The 21,744-nt window shown below is 38.2% G+C and overlaps 1 protein-coding gene across 1 annotated transcript; it reads left to right on the top strand.

The window, feature by feature from the left end:
• The first annotated feature begins 2,404 nt into the window (after nt 1-2,404).
• rbsn (rabenosyn, RAB effector) lies at nt 2,405-21,649 on the top strand. Its single transcript, XM_081348705.1, has 12 exons — nt 2,405-2,612; nt 3,226-3,493; nt 4,763-4,894; nt 5,068-5,168; nt 7,158-7,203; nt 7,283-7,444; nt 9,796-10,040; nt 12,632-12,702; nt 15,295-15,381; nt 15,465-15,567; nt 17,064-17,168; nt 18,990-21,649. Exons 2-12 carry the CDS (start codon nt 3,331-3,333, stop codon nt 19,920-19,922), a joined length of 2,148 nt encoding a protein of 715 aa, XP_081204831.1. The 5' UTR covers nt 2,405-2,612; nt 3,226-3,330; the 3' UTR covers nt 19,923-21,649.
• The last annotated feature ends 95 nt before the right edge of the window (nt 21,650-21,744 follow it).

The raw sequence follows: 21,744 nt of genomic DNA, 5'->3' as shown, positions 1-21,744 counted from the left end.
TTTGCCTATCTCTCGTTCGATCAAAGCTGCGCACATATTTTTCACACTTGAAGTACACAAAAGGTCACTTGGAGTACACATACCGGTAGTCTCTTTGCTACTTAGTCTTCTATAACCCAGAACATTTTGTTCCTGCAAAATTCCCTTGGTTACATATCTTTAATAATGTGCTTTAGCTTATATGATTATATTTCTTTAAATGCTTATGAGTAAAAATAAATGTTCAACGTTAATACAAGTTGTACACACCTAGAAGTAAAGACACATCTAAAAGTAAAAGAACATCGATAAAGCTGGGACCGAGGTGGGTCTTGTGCATTTTGCCCACTTGGTTCCCACCTAGTACCAAGTGCAATCCTACATGAAATCCATCTGGGCAATTCATATGGGGCCATTATGGAACCCGCGGACAATCCCATACAGAGCCCATTTTTCAGCCCATTTCGAACCCACATGGGCCCCACATACAAATGTCGGCGGGGTTAAGCTGGGACCGAGGTGGGTCTTGTGCATTTTGCCCACTTGGGTCCCGCCTAGTACCAAGTGCAATCCCACATGAAATCCATCTGGGCAATTCACATGGGGGCAGTATGGAACCCGCGGACAATCCCATACAGAGCCCATTTTTCAGCCCATTTCAAACCCACATGGGCCCCATATACAAATGTCTACTGGGTTAAAGATGGGACCGAGATGGGTCTTGTGCATGTTGCCCACTTTGGTCCCGCCTAGTACCAAGTGCAATCCTACATGAAATCCATCTGGGCAATTAACATGGGGCCATTATGGAACCCGCGGACAATCCTACATGGGGCCCATTTTTCAGCCCATTTCATACCCATATGGGCCCCACATACAAATGTTGGCTGGGTCTAAATGTAAAATTTCCATTACAAAAGCCAGTGAACATATTGAGACTATTATTAAGGCTGATCACTACAAATGAGATGAGATCAGATTAGGCTATGAAGTGCAGTGTTCCATTTTAAATATTCCAAAAATATAATTTTTAGATGTCTTTGGAATAATAGCTAATACTAGGCATTAAGGACTGAATGTAGGTCACTGAATAATGTGATTAAATATTTTTAAGAAGAAGGAATCTGAAAATACATGAATTTATGAATTATAATTAACTCATGTCATTATGGAAATGATCCATGTGTTCTTTAATGTGTGCGTAGATCATTCGCATAATTTGCCCTGTTTATTAAATCTGTCTCATTTTGTAAAAGCTCCTAGGTTTTTTTTTTTGTTGTTTTTGTTTTTTTATGCACAGAGAGAATAGAATTCATTGGAAAGAGGCATGGTTAAATCCATATACAGTTTGTATGTTAAATAATGTTAAAGAGATACGCTTTAAAATATTTCACAAAATCTACCCATGTAAAGTTTCCTCATCAAAATTCATGGACGGAAGACTCGATCATTTGTTTTACAACTGTGATTTATCTTAAAACTTTTGGTCTGATGTTAGTTCTTTATATTTGCCCAAGAAACGTTATCTCTAAAAGATGTTATATGTTCTTACACACATAGAAGCTAAATGTTTGTATATGTTGTGAACTTCTATATTTTGGATGGTAAATATTACGCATAAACAAAAATTTGCAAAATTCATACTTAAATGTATTTTATTATTAATAGAGATGGATTTGTTGAAAGTCCTTAATTAATAAAAAAAAAATTACATTTTGTCAAACTTTATAGGGGAATTCTTTACAATCTCTGTTACATTAAGTTCCTATTATCACTGTAAAGCTGCTTTGACAATTTATATTGTTAAAAGTGCTATATTGAATGTGTCCCTATGAAAAAGGAATAAATATTTGTTTATTTGTTTGTTTGTTTTATCCTTCATAATCTTTTGCAGCTATAATATCTAAGCATCCTTTCTTGGCTGTATGCTGAAACCGGTTAGGCTATATGACATTTGGTTCAATAAAAAAAAATAAAAAAACTTATTTGTCAAGAATGTTTGTTTGTGGCTGTTTTTTATAATTAATACTTCAATAGCAGAACATACTTGCATATAAAAGTGTAACAAGCAGATTAACAGAATATTCAGTTGGATGTTAGGGTCAGTAGGCCTGAGTGCCTGCATGTTCTGCTGTTTAAAGTCCCCCTGTAGTCAATAATATTCCTTAAAACTCATCTTTGATCACCAAAATTACACATTTAAACGTTTTTTCCTTTAAAAAAAATGTCTTCATGCTTTAAAATAACTAATTTATTATTAATTTGGTTCTATGAATATGCAGCCTCCGCCTCCACTCACTCGCAGCAGCTCGGCAATGATGTTGACTTATGAATTTGCATATGGTTTGTACAAAAAACACATAGATATACAAACAACGTTAAAAACGTGATTTTCATCACAAGGGGGACTTTCAGAGGGGATTTCAGAGGGGACTTTTATTTTGACACGCCGATGTGATGCGCATGCGCAGCTCAGAGATCCTGTGATCACGCCTAGTGAACCGAGAGTCACACGATCATCTGTATGATCACCGCTTTACTCTCCATTTAAAGCGCTTTTACTCTTGATATCTTTAAACATTCACTCTTAAGAGGATGTTAAAAACACCGAAAGCTTGTCTCTAAGGAATAAGGTAGATGAACGAGTTCTTTTCTCATCTGTCAGTGTGTTTATGTTAGGCCTGTTTACAAACAGGCAAGGAGGCTTACAATAGAGGACAAATCCCACATTTATTAAGTTAAAACACAATAACGAAAAAAAAGGTTTAGTGTAAAAATCCATAAAAGAGAGATGCTAAGCTAAGTGAAAGCTGTCAAATACACAATGGCTCTCCTAATGAGCGAAGTCTCTTATAGTTAACATGTAACGTTAACGATAATAGGAATGACACCAGATCTTCAAAAATTAATATTCATATAATAAAAACAAATTATGTTTATTTTCATATTAAACATCACAACAGACATTTATCACTCAGTTTAGCTGTTCTAAATATGACTATTTATATAAATTAAATTAATGAAAACATATATAGAAACACGTGAATGCATTATGTACGTGTATATCAAATAAAAGTATGGTAATTTATATTATATTTTTTAATGGAAGTTTATTATGCCATCACACCGCCTACAGGTACTAAAGCATTTATTGTGCAGACAATATTGTATTTAAACAGGTGTTTTATCTTGAGATGTCACATAATTGGTTATGCAATATTAATATATATGTTTTTATTGTTTGAGTGATGGAAAGGGTGTGGGGTGGCCGGCGCTGTCAGACAGGAGCAGCGTGATCTCAGAAGTGTTGGATCTGACACAGACTCTCACACCCACCTCCACCTCCACCTCATGGCCTCCATCTATGCGCCGTCATTAGAGGACTCGGCTGAGGTGAAGGAGGGCTTCTTGTGCCCGCTCTGTCTGAAAGACCTTCAGTCCTTCTACCAGCTGCAAGGCCATTATGAAGAGGAACACTCCGGAGACAACCGGCACGTCAGTGGTCAGCTGAAGAGTAAGTCTGAGTTAAAGGCTCCCTGAAATTAAAATTGAAGTTTTTTAGCTTTTAGTGTGAATATGTTAGCCTTAAGGTTATAAATAAAAGCTGGTGTGTTCCAAAACAATGACAAAATTTGCAAATAGGAGATATAAGCATTCAAAACTCAGTCTCTCACTTTCAGTAAAATGGATCCGGGATTTTTATGACATCACCGCTTCTCATCACATCTTCTGTCCAATCACATGCTCTCTAGAATCTAAAGCTCCGCCCCCTCTGCTATAAACACCACCTGACCAAAGCGACCGCTGACTCATCTCGGAGCGATATGGGTTTGAGTGTGTGTTCAGTTGCTCAAACGCTCCAGTTTTATTAAGTTTTCCAACTATACGTTGGTTAGGAATGAAATGGCTAGAATTTATTCACACTTCTACTATTGAATCCACTATAGAACTGGTGCTCTCAAGTACGACTCACAGTCTGTAAACTAAACGCAATTGGCTATTTGAAAAGAGGGAGGAGCCATTCAATATGTCCCGCCTTCACTTCTTGTTTCAGTGGAGATTACGTCAACGCATCAAACAAAGCTGATCAATAATCAAAAAATATGTACAAGACAAATTAAAATATTTTCTCAATAAAAAACAATGTTACTTTTTCATATAAAATAATGGCATTTTTTAATAATAAAAAATATTAAAAAAAATATTGAGCTGAACATTGACTCTCAGTCTTTATTCACCTTTTTCTCATGGTCTCTCAATAGAATTGATAAAAGTATAAATAGAATATCATAGTTCTAATAGGGGCTCATTGTAACGCAGTGTGACAACATGCCCCGCCTGTGCAACTGGGGTTTAAACCCGGCGAGTGTCTTCTGCTGTTAGATCAGCATTAAAGAACTATCTCAACTGTTAAATAACAGATATACGATTAAAGTAATATCAGATTTGACTAATGTTAAATAAAATCACAAAAAACAGAAAGTTTTGTGATATGTTCAGTGATATCTTTCAAAGATTTCAGAATTTTGGCGTATTTTTTTCTTTATATAGGCCTATTGTTAATATGGCAACTGGTAAATAGTAATACAATAAGTTTAGTCATCCTTGCATGTGTGGAAGTATTTAAAACAAGTGTGTTACAACTAGCCGTGCGTTAGTTTGTGCCCCGCTCTCTCCTACGCTGATACTTCTAACACACCATGTTAGTTCACATCCTAGTTTCCTAGCAAGTGAAGGAACTGATTCCTTCCTGTAATCAGTTGTATTGTTCATTGTTTCTCAGGCCTGGTGCAAAAGGCAAAGAAAGCCAAAGACAAGCTGTTAAAGCGGGACGGAGATGAGCGGACCGACAGCGGCTATGAGTCGTTTTATTACGGAGGAGTGGACCCGTACATGTGGGAGCCGCAGGAGCTCGGTGAGACTCTTACACACACATTCTTCAGCAAGAACTCATTCACATTGCTTTCAGTGCTGTGCAGTTAAAGGCTGGTTGTTATTGTACATGCATTCAAGCTGTTCCTGGATCAGTGGGTGTTGACTACAGTCCGTTGTCATTGTCAGACTGTAATGTGTCTTCTGTTGAAATAGGAGCCACTCGCAGTCACTTGGATTCCTTCAAGAAGCAGAGAGCTGCAAGAATCGACCATTACGTTATTGAAGTCAATAAATGCATCATACGACTGGAAAAGGTGAATGTTTGAGCATTACGCTCCTATTTCAGCTTGCGTGATTGTTGATTCACTCTAGGCAAGTATTAGACACAAACACATTGCATATGCATGGCTCTGTTGGACATGCTTAAAGTGCCCTTGTTTTGTTATTTTAAAAGTTCCTAATTTTGTTTTAGAGTCTCCTACAATACGTTTACATGCATCCAAGGTCAAATTGTTTTTTTTTTCATAACATATATTGCACATCACCTCATTTCTCAAAGAGTCTGGAAACGGTTTATTCGAAGATTCACCCTGCATCCCATAATATCCATCCTAAACAGTGTGTGAGATTAGAGTAAGTGTGTCCCAAAGCACAGTATGTTTAAAAGAGTGTGTCAGAAGTCTCTGGATGGTCTACTATTTCCAGTGGATTTTCGAAGTGTGGATCCGTGCTCACTGTAACGGCTAATATTACCCACAACCCACTGCGCTTTGGAGGAGGAACTACAAACACCAGTAAAAAGTGTTAAAAAACTACAAAACATGGCGGATGTGTGTGACCGACGGTAAGAGGTTTGAGTGACTAATCAAAGTTTAACCTGATAGAAAAATATTTATTTAATGTTATCCTTGTTATATTACATCTGCAACAATAACAATGTGGACTTACATAAAGATCCGTTTGGCCATTAACTTTTAAATGCATCATGTATTAATATGAGGAGAGTGAAAGACCCGCGACTGCAGATCAACGTGCTTCTGCATTTCTCTCCGATACAGAAGGATGACATTAAACGTGGAGGATTTTAACAGTAACAAGATGATTGACAGGCCAGTTTACTGCGACAGAGAGCAAGCGTTAAAGACGCAAGTGTATGACGTGATAGTTTTTCCCGAAGCTTGTCTACTCTTCTGCTACACTCTCAAAGCATCTACTTTTTCTTCACAAAAAGAGTACATACTTTTAGGCCGTAGTATAAGTAGGCGAATTGAGACGCAGCGTCAGTCTCTCTAAACCCCCGCCTCTCTGAGAGCTGCTCTGCTCTGATTGGTCAGATGGCTCAGTTTGTTGTGATTGGTCGACTGCTTTCAGCGTATGTCAGAAACCAAACAACCATTAGCAAATCTGAATCTCAGCTCTTGACACTCAGTGATACGGACAGTAACGATGGCGTCGGTTTAACTGTATTAATCCCAGCGCGAGTCCTCATCTTTTTGACTTGCATCAAGTGTATTCGCAGGAAGAAAACAGTGTCTTCTCAACATGAACAACACGAACCAAACTCTTCCAGTCTCAAACTACAGTGTTTGAGGGCGGAGCAAAGAGACGCTGTTCAGCCAATCAACACCAGAGGCTGGAATTACAGTGGGGAGAACAAGTATTTGATACACTGCCGATTTTGCAGGTTTTCCCACTTACAAAGCATGTAGAGGTCTGTAATTTGTATCATAGGTACTCCTCAACTGTGAGAGACGGTTGCAATAAAATGCAAATTAATTATTTAAAAATCATACAGTGTGATTTTCTGGATTTTTTTTTTGATTCCGGTTCTCACAGTTGAAGAGTACCTATGATAAAAATTACTTCTACATGCTTTGTAAGTAGGAAAACCTGCAAAATCAGTAGTGTATCAAATACTTGTTCTCCCCACTGTATGCAACATTATTACATGTATGTAACAGGAAGTGAGACTGAAATTGCTGACGACTCGTTTCAGCAGTTCAGATTGTATTCTGTCTTTTAGTAAACAATAACTTTATTCGTCGTTCACTTTGATCTTTTACATTCACAAGCCGCTTTATTAGACTGCATGACCGGTGATATTCGAAAAAGCATAATATGGGCACTTTAATGCAACTTCAGCAGGCAAAGCAAAAGAAACTTGTGCTCACGTTTTGGAACATGCAACTTGCAATGCTAGAAGTGTCTGGATTCACATTCATAAGCAGATTTTTATGAAATCTTTAACAGAACTGCATTTAATTAAATAGTTTCACATGACTACTTTTGCTTTTCTTTTCCAGCTAACCTCCTTTGACAGAACCAGCATGGATGGAGCGCAAATAAGATGTATGTGAACAAAAAATATGCTGTGTACCATTTTAGTAATAACTTAAAAGGTGACTACTGTGCTTCTTTGTTTTTCCAGCACTTGAGAAATCGGTGGTGTCGTGGGTGAATGACCAGGATGTGCCGTTTTGTCCTGATTGTGGAGGCAAATTCAACATCCGCAACCGCCGCCACCATTGCCGGCTCTGTGGGTCCATCATGTGCAGAAAGTGCACAGAGTTTCTGCCTCTGCCCATGGCATGTGAGTTACACGCGTTTAGAAATGTTAGATTTAACCCTCCGGTGCTCCTCATTTAGGGGTCACACTCATACTCCTCCTGGTCAAAGGAGGAGTATGAGTGTTTTCCCCATTAAATTCAATGCAATATTGTTTAACAAATGCTAAAACATTATGAGGAAATTTTATTTTACTGAGTAAATGTATGCAATAATTATGATCCATTTGTTTCCACAGTTTTGCGTCACAATAATAATAAAAAAAAATCAATTAACCCCTTCATTGCTGCATTGTGGGTGATTTGTAGATTGTACCCACAAACATTCTCTGTATTCATTTTTTTTTTTTATTAATTCTTTGCTGCTCATTTTTGACCGCGAGGAGAGTGCAAGTGTGACTATTTTTAGGACCATGTAACCTTTTGAATCTTGCCCACGATTTAGTTTTTCCCGTTCACATAGCAAGTGCCACAAAAGTCACTACATGCCACACCATTCCGATGAAGTAAAACATTTTTAAAAATCAAAACGTACATTTTTTTCGTTCCAAAGTGACCAAAGAGCACCAGAGAGTTAAAAGGAAATTATATACATTGTTTCGCATGTAAGTAAAGTGACACATCTGACGCAATAAAGTCACTGGCCCTGTATCTCTCGCTCCAACTTTAAGCAGTTCATCGTGAAAGCATTTTAGAGACCAAATTGTCCGTCTTTTGCAGAGTTACTCATAAACTCTGGATTAAACCACATTTATAATGAGTGTTGTGAACCCAGTGAATTACAATAGACTATATACTTTAATTTGCAACCGTTGGCGCACTAAGCTATATTTCAATTGACAGATGCTTTGCCAAAGCAATGCACAAAACACAACAAGATCTTTATTATAATATATATAATAAATATGTTATTGTGCGTAAAATTATTTTTGATTTATTGTGAAACTGCTGCAGTGTTTTTTGACTATTGAATTGCCTATATCCAATTGACAGACTGGCTGGAAGTTGGCAAAAGCAGACATTACTAGTCTTTAGAAGAAATTACTCTAATGTGTCGGACACATTTTAGAGACCAGAATTAAATGTCAGTTTCAGTGCAGCTTCAAAGTCTCGACATGATCCCTGCCGAGGAATAAGAGTCTTATCTAGACAAACCAGTGGACATTTTATAACAAAAATAAACATTTATTTACTTTTTAACCACAAATGCTCATCTTGCACGCGAAGTCATTCATTTTCAGTGTGAGCCGGCGGCGAGGAGAGTTGAAGTCAGGTCAGCTTTATGGTAATGAGGTATGACGCGATCCGAACGCAGTCCTGTAAACTTTGGTTCCGACAACATTAGTTCTCAAGCAAAATGGAGGAGAGGTTGATCATGTGAATTTGAAAAGAAGGCGCACAACACTATCTGTAGGCAACATGTTCACGCTAGAACGCTTGTTTTTCAGCGGGAATGCAAATTAGCCTAGCACTTAACCATGAATACAAAAGCCACACCACACAAATGGCTTTTAATTGGATTATTTAGTTAGCAAACTTGTCACTATAATTAAGTTCTTTCCATCGATCAATTTCTTACTTTCACATTTAAAAGATTTCATGAGGTTCACTTATTTGTGGTCTTACTTGTGGTCTGTCTGAACAAATAATGATCAGCATCTTTGTTTGCTTTGCAGCCCCTTTAAATAGTTTAAAAAAAGACCAAGCATTCGATCTACGTCAGAGCGTCCACAAATCTTTCTACCGCACAGTTACGTAATCACGTTGGAAGGTCAGGCGATAACCTGACGTAGGCGGAAAAGGTAGGGTAGGGCGAAAAACTTTTTTTTTTTTTTTTTTTTTAAGCCTTTTATTTATTTATTTATTTATTTATGTAAATGGCGTTTCTCTTTGTAAACATTAGGTCGTTACTTTCGCCTATGTCACGTGTGACCTTTCAACATGATTACATAATGTGTGTCGCATCACAGCTAGTGCAAGATGAGCATTTGTGTTTAAAAAGTATATAAATGTTTATTTTTGTTATAAAATGTCCGCTGGTTTGTCTAGATAAGACTCTTATTCCTCGGCTGGATCGTGTCGAGACTTACACTGAAACTCACATCTGGACCTTCAACCCGTTGGACCCCATTGAAGACACTATATGGAGAAACATCCTGGAACGTTTTCTCAAAAACCTTCATTTGTTTTCGACTTAAGAAAGAAAGACATGAACATCTTGGGTGACGTGGGGGAGTAAATTATCAGGACATTTTTATTCTGAAGTAAACTAATCCTTTAATTGAATGATTCGGGACGTGAAGTGATTCAGTGTGATTTAGTATGTTTTAACTGCTAGTAGATCAGATTTTCAGAACGTACTGTAATGTGTTTTCAGATAAATTAACCAGTGGATCCAGGGAGGCGCTGTGGGCTCCTGGCCAGACTGGCTCTCCAGGCCCGGTGACCCAGCAAACCCTTCGCCGCGGGTCCATCAACAGCATCTCGTCCGTCACCTCTGTGTTGGAGGAGAAAGATGAGGACCGCGTGCGCTGCTGCCATCACTGCATGGACGCGCTGCTCCGGTACCAGCGGAAACTGGAGGAAAAAGACCACGTGCCTGATATCGTCAAACTCTACGAGGTACAAACTTCAGAGTTAATGGGGTCCAATAATGTCCTTTTCACAAGATGTATAATAAGTCTCTGATGTCCCCAGAGTGTGTATGTGAAGTTTTAGCTCAAAATACCCCACAGATATTTTTAAATAGCATGTGTTGTGGCAAAAATATTCTCATTAAACAGAATCACTGCGTAAGAGACACTCTGAATCAAATGATCATTCAAAAGTATTTATTCTTGCAAGAAGGCCCAGTTGCCGTACAGAAGTTACAAAGTACAATCTGTGGAGCAAGTGCGACAAGGGAGCAGAGTGGTTTTATACTGTTTTATCATACCCTACTTCAAGGTCTCCTGCCTTCGGGCAATTTCACAGACAGGAATACCCCTTGGCTATAAATCTTATCTATGCCATGGAGCTTCTAGAATCCTCAGACCGTGACCTTAAGGATCAGATTTTAAACTGATCAGTCCTCTGTCCAGCTGCTTCTCCATTTCCTTGCTCACCCCCTCCAGATGTAAAAACATACAGAAGACAAAAGTTCCCTTTTCCCAGACAGACTATAGGTAAACAGAAAAACATATGGCATTTTGCTTTGCAACGTGTACTAAAATCAATGAAAATCTAGTTTCCCCATAACATGTTAAAATTGTCACTTTTTGAGAATGAGCAAAAACAAGCCGTTTTTGTGTGTGTCCCTTTAAATGCAAATGAGCTGCTGCTCCCGGTGCAGAGGGCGGAGCTTCAAAAGCTTGTGTGTTAGCAGCTCCGATTACCTCACACAGACATGCACTGAAAATTTCAAAAACATTTAGCCTTTTATGTTCAAAGCGGAGTCAGAAAGATGGAAAGACTCAAGAAGTGACAACATGTAGAAGCAACAGGACATTTCTGAATGGTTAGTTGATGAATTTATGTATCTTATGTGTAGTTATCTTCTAGTCATTGATTAGCATATTCTGTCATGATAATCTATAAATTGCGTTCCCGGGGGCGGGGTTTATGTAAATTTTAGCGTTTGTGATGTCAGTAAACCGTGAAGAAGCTTGTGTAGTCCCTATCAGTCATTTGTTGTAGTCCTTAAAAACTAATTTCTGTAAAAGCAAAATATCTCCCTTTGCTTTGAACTTTGAGCGTTGTAACTTTGCAGATGTTGTTTATGCTCAAACAGCAACATTACACACTAACTAAAGTTAGAAAAGTGAAATCATAATCAAACACCCCTTTAAACTTTTTTTTGTTGAACATTGGATCAAGTAAATATAATTGAATTACATTAAACGCAGAGTAAACTTAAATTTGTAAAATGTAACAATTGTGTTAATTAGAAGTTAATATGGTTTTGGAGACGCATCTTCTTGATGTTCTCCATGGAAAAAAAAACAAATCATGGCGTTTTCAGCTCAACTATCCATGAGACTTTGAAAACATCATGTTCTTCTTTTTTCATCTGAATGATCCTTAGGTGTGTCCCAATTCGCCTACTTATAGAAAAAGTGCACTTTAAATACCCTGATGATGCACTTGACTAACTGAAAAAAATGAAGTGTAAAATGGTTGACGCTTCATGCACTCAAATGTTGCAGGTTTAAAGGGTTAATTCACCCAAAAATGCAAATTCTGTCATCATTTACTCAGTCTAATGTTGTTCCAAACACGAGAGACTTTTGTTCATCTTTGAAACAAAATGAAGATATTTTTAAGAAAATCTGAGCCAGTTCTGTAATTTCCATTGACAGCCTACGCAACTACCACTTTGAAGCTCAAAAATGTTCATAAAGAGATCGTGAAACTAATCCACATGAATTGAGTGGTTTTGTCCAAAATTTCTGAAGAGACATGATCGCTTTATGATGAACAGATTTAATTTAGACATTTATTCACATATAAACATTGAATATACCAGTAGTGCAAGGTCATTCAGTGTATAGCATCTATCGCTCAAACAACCCTCAGTCTACACACACACTGGTAATAGAATTGACATTGACTATACAGCTAATTATGATTCTTTTGCCAGTGTGTATGTAGAGGGTTGTTTATATCAAAGTGTTATGAAGACATAAGTGTATTAAATGGCCTGGCACTCGTTTTTCACTTATTAGGCTGTAACTTCTGAAAGCAATGTCCAAACTTAACAAAACATACATCCACAAAGGACACAAAGCAGCGTCAAAAACTGAATTTCTTTTCTTTTGTATAAATCTTCTTTGGTGGATGTCATATCATATCATGACTGTCAGCAGCCAATCAAATTTAATCAGCTAATAATTTTATGAAAATGCACATATTCATACATTGTGTAAAAATGAGTTTGTGTACCAAATTTGATGAAAATCGTCCAGTAAGATGGCGCTGTAATATGTAACTTTACATTTTTTGCTAATAACTGCAACTGTGCATGATAGAATCAGATTTCTAGTTTCTTCTGAATCCTTGCTTTAAGTCCTTCTTAGGTTTATATTATTTATATATATATATAATTAATCTAATCATCCACATGGGTGTTTGGACTCTGATGATTTCCGCATGCAGTTATATGTGTATTGTTGTGATTGTATATGTTAATATACAGCGTAGACTTTCCCTCAGTACTGTGTGTGTTTGCTGTGCAGAGGTTAAGGACGTGCATGGAGAAAGTTGAAGCTAAGGCTCCAGAGTACACACGCATGGCCGAGTCGCTCAAGTAAGCCCTCAACTTCAGCTACGAGCAAAGCACTACTTGTGCATTAGTTCACTTATCTAATAATCTTATAATCTTACAGAGAATGTAGGAGTGAGCGGGGCACAAACTAACGCAGGGCTAGTTGTAACACACTTGTTTTAAATACTTCCACACATGCTAGCATGACGAAACTTAGTGTATTTACTAGTTGTCATATCAAAACTATAAAGGGAAAAAACTGCCAAAATTCATAAATCTTTGGAAGATATTACTGAATATTTATTTAACCATCTCTGTTCATCTGTTTTTTTGTGTTTATTTAACATTAGTCAAATCTGATATTATTTTAATCTTATATCTGTTATTTAACAGTTGAGATAGTTGTTTAATGCTGATCTAACAGCAGAAGACACTCACGGGGTTTAAACCCCAGTTGCACAGGCGGGGCATGTTGTCACACTGCGTTACAATGAGCCCCTATTAGAACTATGATATTCTATTCTATACTTTTATCAATTCTATTGAGAAAACATGAGAAAAAGGTGAATAAAGACTGGGAGTCAATGTTCAGGAATTATTAATTATTATATGTTTTGAACTATGCTGTATAGCTGTGTTTTGCTGTGCGTTCGTTGTCAAACTCAAAAATTATTTTATTTTCATTATTAAAAAATGCCATTATTTCATATGAAAAAGTTACTAATTGTATTTTATTGACAAAATATTTGAGTTTGTCTTGTGTGTATATATATATATATATATATATATACAGTGAGGAAAATAAGTATTTGAACACCCTGCTATTTTGCAAGTTCTCCCACTTAGAAATCATGGAGGGGTCTGAAATTGTCATCGTAGGTGCATGTCCTCTGTGAGAGACATAATCCAAAAAAAAAATCCAGAAATCACAATGTATGATTTTTTAACTATTTATTTGTATGATACAGCTGCAAATATGTATTTGAACACCTGAGAAAATCAATGTTAATATTTGGTACAGTAGCCTTTGTTTGCAATTACAGAGGTCAAACGTTTCCTGTAGTTTTTCACCAGGTTTGCACACACTGCAGGAGGGATTTTGGCCCACTCCTCCACACAGATCTTCTCTAGATCAGTCAGGTTTCTGGGCTGTCACTGAGAAACACGGAGCTTGAGCTCCCTCCAAAGATTCTCTATTGGGTTTAGGTCTGGAGACTGGCTAGGCCACGCCAGAACCTTGATATGCTTCTTACAGAGCCACTCCTTGGTTATCCTGGCTGTGTGCTTCGGGTCATTGTCATGCTGGAAGACCCAGCCTCGACCCATCTTCAATGCTCTAACTGAGGGAAGGAGGTTGTTCCCCAAAATCTCGCAATACATGGCCCCGGTCATCCTCTCCTTAATACAGTGCAGTCGCCCTGTCCCATGTGCAGAAAAACACCCCCAAAGCATGATGCTACCACCCCCATGCTTCACAGTAGGGATGGTGTTCTTGGGATGGTACTCATCATTCTTCTTCCTCCAAACACGTTTAGTGGAATTATGACCAAAAAGTTATATTTTGGTCTCATCTGACCACATGACTTTCTCCCATGACCAAATGGTCACTGGCAAACTTAAGACGGGCCTTGACATGTGCTGGTTTAAGCAGGGGAACCTTCCGTGCCATGCATGATTTCAAACCATGACGTCTCAGTGTATTACCAACAGTAACCTTGGAAACGGTGGTCCCAGCTCTTTTCATGTCATTGACCAGCTCCTCCCGTGTAGTTCTGGGCTGATTTCTCACCTTTCTTAGGATCATTGAGACCCCACGAGGTGAGATCTTGCATGGAGCCCCAGTCCGAGGGAGATTGACAGTCATGTTTAGCTTCTTCCATTTTCTAATGATTGCTCCAACAGTGGACCTTTTTTCACCAAGCTGCTTGGCAATTTCCTCGTAGCCCTTTCCAGCCTTGTGGAGGTGTACAATTTTGTCTCTAGTGTCTTTGGACAGCTCTTTGGTCTTGGCCATGTTAGTAGTTGGATTCTTACTGATTGTATGGGGTGGACAGGTGTCTTTATGCAGCTAACAACCTCAAGCAGGTGCATCTAATTTAGGATAATAAAGGGAGTGGAGGTGGACATTTTAAAGGCAGATTAACAGGTCTTTGAGGGTCAGAATTCTAGCTGATAGACAGGTGTTCAAATACTTATTTGCAGCTGTATCATACAAAAAAATAGTTAAAAAATCATATATTGTGATTTCTGGATTTTTTTTTTTTTTAGATTATGTCTCTCACAGTGGACATGCACCTACGATGAACTTGCAAAATAGCAGGGTGTTCAAATACTTTTTCCTCACTGTATATTTTTTTTGTTTGATTAGATCAGATAACATATTATTCTGTCATATGGTCATGTTATAATGAACCCCACCTATGGGGCATGTTGTCACACTTCACTTCCATTCGTTCAGGGTAAAACAAAACCACATAATTGTACTAGACGCGGGAAATTAATGTGGGAATAAATAGATACTCTGAACCCCAAGTGAATTTACACAAACTGAGAAAGTCATAAAGTGTTAGGTTGTGCCCCGCTCTCCCCTACATATACAGTGTATATTTATGTATATTTTCTGTTCCTGTGCAGCGCTGGCGAGACGGCCTTTAGCCTCGAGAACGCTGCCGGTCTGAGGATGGAGATTCAGAAATACTACGAGCTCATTGACGTTCTGAGGTAGACTGAAGACACACACTGTACGCTGTGATGGCTGTATCTAGATCAGGGTTCTCATTTCTGTGGGTTTCTGTTGGCTTTAGTAAGAAGATTCTCACGCTGGGCCTGAAAGACGAGGTCCAGCCTCACCCGAAAGCCCTGCAGCTGCAGAGGATGGTGCGGTACACAGCCACGCTCTTCATTCAGGTGAGGCAGACAACATCCGAAGGGGAGTGGCTTATTTCCCAGAAGACAAAATAATAAGAGTTTACACTATCATCCTGTTTAAATGTTGATCCTAGTGTTTTAACACTATAGATCGTTTGTTTTGTTCAGAAACAGGGACTTAATTTGTTACAACGTTGCATTTTCTTCTTGGTTCGGTTCGCTTTCACAAGGCAACCCTTCAAAACGTACCAAAATGTGTTCAGGAACTGTCCTCTTATTGGTCGGTTTCCTCTGCATCATCCATCAAGATGATTGACAAGTTTAAGTTGGCCAATATATTTCTGTCTTCATTTCTTCAAGTTAAACCAAACTTTTATTTTGGCGTTTTGTTGGGAAGACCTTTGAGTTTCTTGTGCGCATTTGTCAGTAGATTTTACACTTGTGAAGTTCATCCATTATTAACAGTGTAAAACAATGCATTTACGCATTACATTAAAGGAGTAGTTCATTTTAAAATGAACATTAGCCCATGTTTATTCCCCCTCACACCGTCCTAGCCTTTATACAGGGAGCTCTACAGTTGCTTACAGGATATTACTTATTATTATTTTTTTTACGCCTCCAGATGGCACTTTTCTCACTTCAAAAGATGGATTTTAAAGGCCTCTACTCTATTTTAATGTGAAATATTGCATTTATTGAAAAAAATTATAAAATATATATTAGTTCTAATGGAAAAAAATAGCTAATAAAAATTGTAAAAATATTGCATAGTATTCTAAAATCCCTTCAAATTCTAAATAATAATAAAATATTATCAAACACAAACATATTACATTGGTTTTCCTGAAAAAAAAAAAAGTTACATTTCAAGGCTTCGATCACTTTTGACTGCGACGGAGCCAAGTGTGACCCCTAAATGAAGAGGGAAGGAATTTGAGGGTATTGGACCTGGAAAGTCCTGGAAAGGTCCTTGAATTTGAGGTTAACCAGGGTGTGGAAACCCTTTGATATACTGTCCTCTTATTGGTCAGAGTTTCCTCTAGGTCATCCATCAAGATGACTGACAGGTTCACTCCATTATTGTGGCTTTATTTTTAACTGTTGAGACACATGCAAACACTATACGAATGTAGCCGTCATTCCCGCTGTTAAATTATATACTACATTCATATTACAGTAATACTGCAGCAAATTCAAACACGCTCTCTCTGGATCTCCCTGTCTAGAGGTCATCAGTGTCGAGACACACAAACACTATGAATGTTATAATGCAGGAATCAAGGCTTCATCGGGTGCAAACTTGTGAAATGGCTAATGTGTATAAATTCAATTATTTTGTCTTCTGTAAACACTTAGCTTAGCTTCTGTAAATAGCTTAGCTATGGCAGTACTGAAAAAAACCTAAATAAATTTTCATGGTCCCTCCTATATTTTTTAAAGTTAAACATCTTGCAGGTTTAGGAACGAATGGGTGCAACCGTAGGTAAAGGTAGAAGCTCACATTCAACACTTGCTTTCTTGCATCCCAATAGGAGAAACTGTTGGGTCTGACGTCCCTCCCCACCAAGGAGAAACACGAGGAGCTTAAAGAGAAGAGAAGAGAGGAGCTGGAGAGAAGAGCTCAGCAGGAGAGACAGGTGAGACAACAGCAACAGCATCATAATCGCATAATCATAATCATAATGTTTGCCGATCAGGTTTTCTTTATGTAACTTAAAAATTGTTTGAGCTTCTCTATTGTGCTGTATATTCGAGTGAAACGCTTCTGGAACAAGGACAAATGTGGGCGGGGCTTGATTTTGATTGGATGGTTGTGGTTTGCTATTGGCTGATCTCATGTGAGTGACAGGTTATTGCCCCGCCCTCGTGAAGAGAAGAGATGCTGCGAGAGGAAGATATTCTGATTCAACATTACCAGGAACATTAATAAAATAAAATAAAAGGATGTAAATGGATAAATAATTTCTAATAAATACTGTAATATTCCATAAAAACAAGAAATTTCCATTTCGATAGAATGCACAAGTGAGACTATTTTTTAGTCATGTCCATGATTTCTTTTTTTGTCTTCACACTGCAAGAGCCAAAACAAAACAAACAGTGCAAAAAAATTCTAAAGTCAAAAATGACAGAAGAGAACCAGAGAAATAGTTCACTTCAAAATGAAAATTCTGTCATCATTTACTCATCCTCAAGTTGTTTCAAACCTGTATGAGTTTCTTTGAACACAAAAGAAGATATTTTGGAGAACGTCGGCAACCAAACAGTTGTTGGACCCCATTGATTTCCATAGTATTTTTTTTCCTAGTATGGAAGTGAATGGGTGCACCAACTGTCTGGTTAAAACCAGACCCTTCTCAGTTGAAACTGAGTGTAGGGTCTGGAGAAGCTATGTAGACAAATCATTTCCAAAGGGGCGTCACCAACCGACGTAGCTCAGCTTGTTACGTCTGTAAATACGACTCGTACTGGAGTTTTCTTTAATTATCTTTTATTGAGCTCTCGAACGTCTCACATCTCCCGAACAGTTCCAAAAAACCTTCATAACAATTTCATCACTTCCTGTTCCCCCAACCCTTAAAGTAACCGCGCTCATTCTATCTTATTAATGTAACAAACATATTATTTTAACTAAACATCAGATTATTAGACTAATTAACTATGCAACACAGCTTGATTGACAGGTGATCTGACCAATCATACTTCACCATCCGCCATTTTGTCCGACAAAGCAGTCAGGAGAGTAGATTAACATATGAGGATTTGAACTTGAAAAACGGAGTGTACCGACGCCTTTCCGTGGTTAAAACAACATTCCTTCTTATGTTTGTTCATGTTTATTTGAGGCTATAAATTAACTAGAAGGAAGAGATGATCGGTTCACAAGAACAGCTTTAACTGATGCTCTACAGCGATCTGTCACGGCACATTAAAGAGCAACAAAACGGTATTTATTGTTTAAATTTCTTTTAAAAAATTTTCAAATTTGAAAGCTGAAACTTTGTTTAATATGTTTAATATCAAACGTAACCGAAAAGTAGCCTGCTCTGTCCTGTCTGCCAGCGTGTTGTCAGTCTCCTCTCTGCTCCGCAATGTATTTTTCACTGCGTGAGAACTCCTTCAGCGTCGCTGCGCTGTCGTCATCATGTAAATCCCTCCCCCAACGTTTCTGATTGGTGCCGCGATTTCAGCGGCATAGAAATAAGTTTGAATGGGCTCTTCTCCAGACTATCCTGGAGAGAAAATTAAAATTCGCCGGAAGTAGTCTGGGTTTTCCCAGGCTAGCACCAACTGTCTGGTTACCCACATTCCCCAAAATATCTTCTCTAGATTGACATCTAAAAATGTTTAATTTTTCTTCACACTAACATTCGGATGTTAAAATTGAATGCTCTTCTGTTCATGTGACGTTTGGCATAAAGCGCATTGTAACTCTGTTCTTGTCTTGCGTAACATAGGCCGGCCTGGAGGCACAGAAGCGTCGTTTGGATAACGAGAAGAACCGACCGGCCCGAACCGACACAAACGGTGATGTTCCCGCTCCACGCATGACCAAAGCTGCCGGCTGGCTCCCGCAGTCGGACACGCTTCACACCCGCTCGGAGCTGGACGACCCGCTTCTGCAGCAGATCAACAACATCGAGTCGTTCTTACGCCAGGCTCGCTCCGCGAACCGCAGCGATGAGGTGGCCATGCTGGAGGAGAACCTCAGGCAACTTCAGGACGAGTTCGACGCTCAGCAGACCAGTCGAGCCATCAGACTCTCACAGAGACTGGCCGAGGAGACCGACCTTCAGCAGAGCCAGATCCAGCATCTACAGCAGAGAGAGCTGGAGCACAGGACACACACTAAACCCTCCTCGGACGTCAGAGAGGCCAATCAGAGGAGAGAGGACGAGGAAGACCAGCGCTCCATTGGAAGCCCAAATCTGCTAGGAGACTCTCCTCCGCTGGACACACACACAGAAAAACACACACCGACTCCACCAGCCAGAAACCCGTTCGAAGAGGTCGAGGAGAAACCTGCAAACTCTCAGACGGCCAATGGGAAGAAACAGTACAACCCGTTTGAGGATGAGGATGACGAAGAGGAGGATCCTGGGAAAGCAAAGTCGCCTAGAAATCCCTTTGAAGATGAAGATTGTGAAGACGGGAACCCTTTTAAAGAGGTTTCCGGCGAGATTCCTGCCGCGTCAAACAACCCGTTTGATGAAGATGATGATGATGAAGATGACACGATCGAGGAGGAGCTGCTGCTGCAACAGATTGACAATATCCGAGCGTATATCTTCGACGCCAAGCTGAGCGGACGTTCTGATGAGGTGGAGCTTCTGTCGGAGAACCTGAAGGAGCTGCAACGCACACTACAAGAGCAGAAGAGGAAAAAATAGCGGACGACGCAAACTCGTTGGGAAATAACTGGACAAAAAGGAACGTTTTTGTTTTCAGTTACAAACATATGGAAGCTTGTTTCCCACACAGAATAACAAATAACAAAGGTAATTGCAACCTTTTAATCTCACAATTCTGACTTTATAACATGCAATTCTGACTTTATATTACACAATTGAGACTATATCACACAATTCTGACTTTATAACATCGCAATTTCGTGATATAAAGTCAGAATTGCGAGATATAAACTCGCAATTGTGTGTTATAAAGTCAGAATTGTGTGATTATAGGCACATTTGCGTGTTATAGTCAGAATTGCAAGATATAAACTCGCAATTGTGTGTTAAAAAGTCCGAATTGTGTGATATAAGCACATTTGTGTTATAAAGTCAGAATTGCATGATATAAACTCGCAGTTGTGAAAAAAAAGTCAGAATTTTGAGTTTATATCTCGCAATTCTGACTTTATATCACACAATTCTGACTTTAACATCGCAATTTCGTGATATAAAATCAGAATTGCGAGATATAACCTCGCAATTGTGTTATAAAGTCAGAATTGTGTGATCATAGGCACATTTGCGTGTTAAAAAGTCTGAATTGTGTGATATAAACTCGCAATTGCGAGAAAAAAATTCAGAATTGTGAGATGTAAACTTGCATTTATCTTTTAAAATGTTTTATCCTGTGGCGGAAACAAGCTTCCATACAAACATGCCACTGATGCACTAGACAAAAATGTAAAACAAATGAGAATTTTCTGTGCAAGAGAAACAAAAGCGTAGAATTGTAAACAAATTGCATCAACTTAAATTTGCAATTTAATCAATTCTAAAAAAAAGCATCGGTAAATATTCAAATGTTTTATGCGAACAAAACCTTAGTGTTATTTTCCATTTAATAGTTTCCATTCATATAAATGAGTAGGTTTTTATGCAGAGTTGCTTGAAGTGTCTAAAGTAAAGCTTTTTCTGTTCAACAAAGTCAGTATTTCGTGCACAAAGCAACTTTTACTGAGTTATTTCAGTTTTTCTTGAACACCTGCAGCTTTGAATCATTTTCTTATGTTATTGATCTAATGGATAAGCACTAAATAGAAATCCTGTGTTTTATCTCGGAAACATCAGTGATCGAGGATAATTCAGTTTACCAAACCTTTGTTTTTCTTGTTGTTTGGAGCACAAAATTTGATTCGTCTAATCAATGTCAGATATCCTGGATGTATGTAATTTAGATCTGTATATACAACTTTTTTTTCTATTTATATACTGATTTCCCGCTTCTACAAAAACACCCAGTGCAAGTCTCAACACTTGTTTAAAGTCAGAAACTCCTGCTCCTCCACTGATATGCTTAAATCTCCTGTTTTGCTTTGCATGTTTTATTAATCCTCCATTGAACTGTTCACTGTACCCATCACACACACATCAAACACAGTCGTGTATTAACTTACACGAACTCGTCAAGGCTTTCCTGTACAGAATACACACTGTATTTGAAGAGCTGAAGTTAACACATTTATTTCCCATTAGAAGACAGTACGAGAACACACTAGCGTATAGTTGCTGAATGAAATGCTTTTTGATTACTCATGTTTTTTTGTCAATATTAATATTAACAACCTGTCCATTAGCTTTTGGATAATGTTGTGCGTTTACACCAAGCAATATCAGGTATCATAAATGTAACACTAATAATTAATAAAACTGACAATGAAAATGTGCTCAGAAAGTATTTTTTTTGCAAGTTCACAGTTTACCTAACGAGTTAAACTTACAAAATCACATCCACTCACCAATAAAACATTAAAGTAAAGTG

The sequence above is a fragment of the Scardinius erythrophthalmus genome, assembly GCF_964197995.2.
Source record: "Scardinius erythrophthalmus genome assembly, chromosome: 20".
Taxonomy (NCBI): Eukaryota; Metazoa; Chordata; class Actinopteri; order Cypriniformes; family Leuciscidae; genus Scardinius; species Scardinius erythrophthalmus.
Note: the sequence above shows the minus strand (reverse complement) of the source record. Positions and strands in the feature narration are given on the sequence as shown.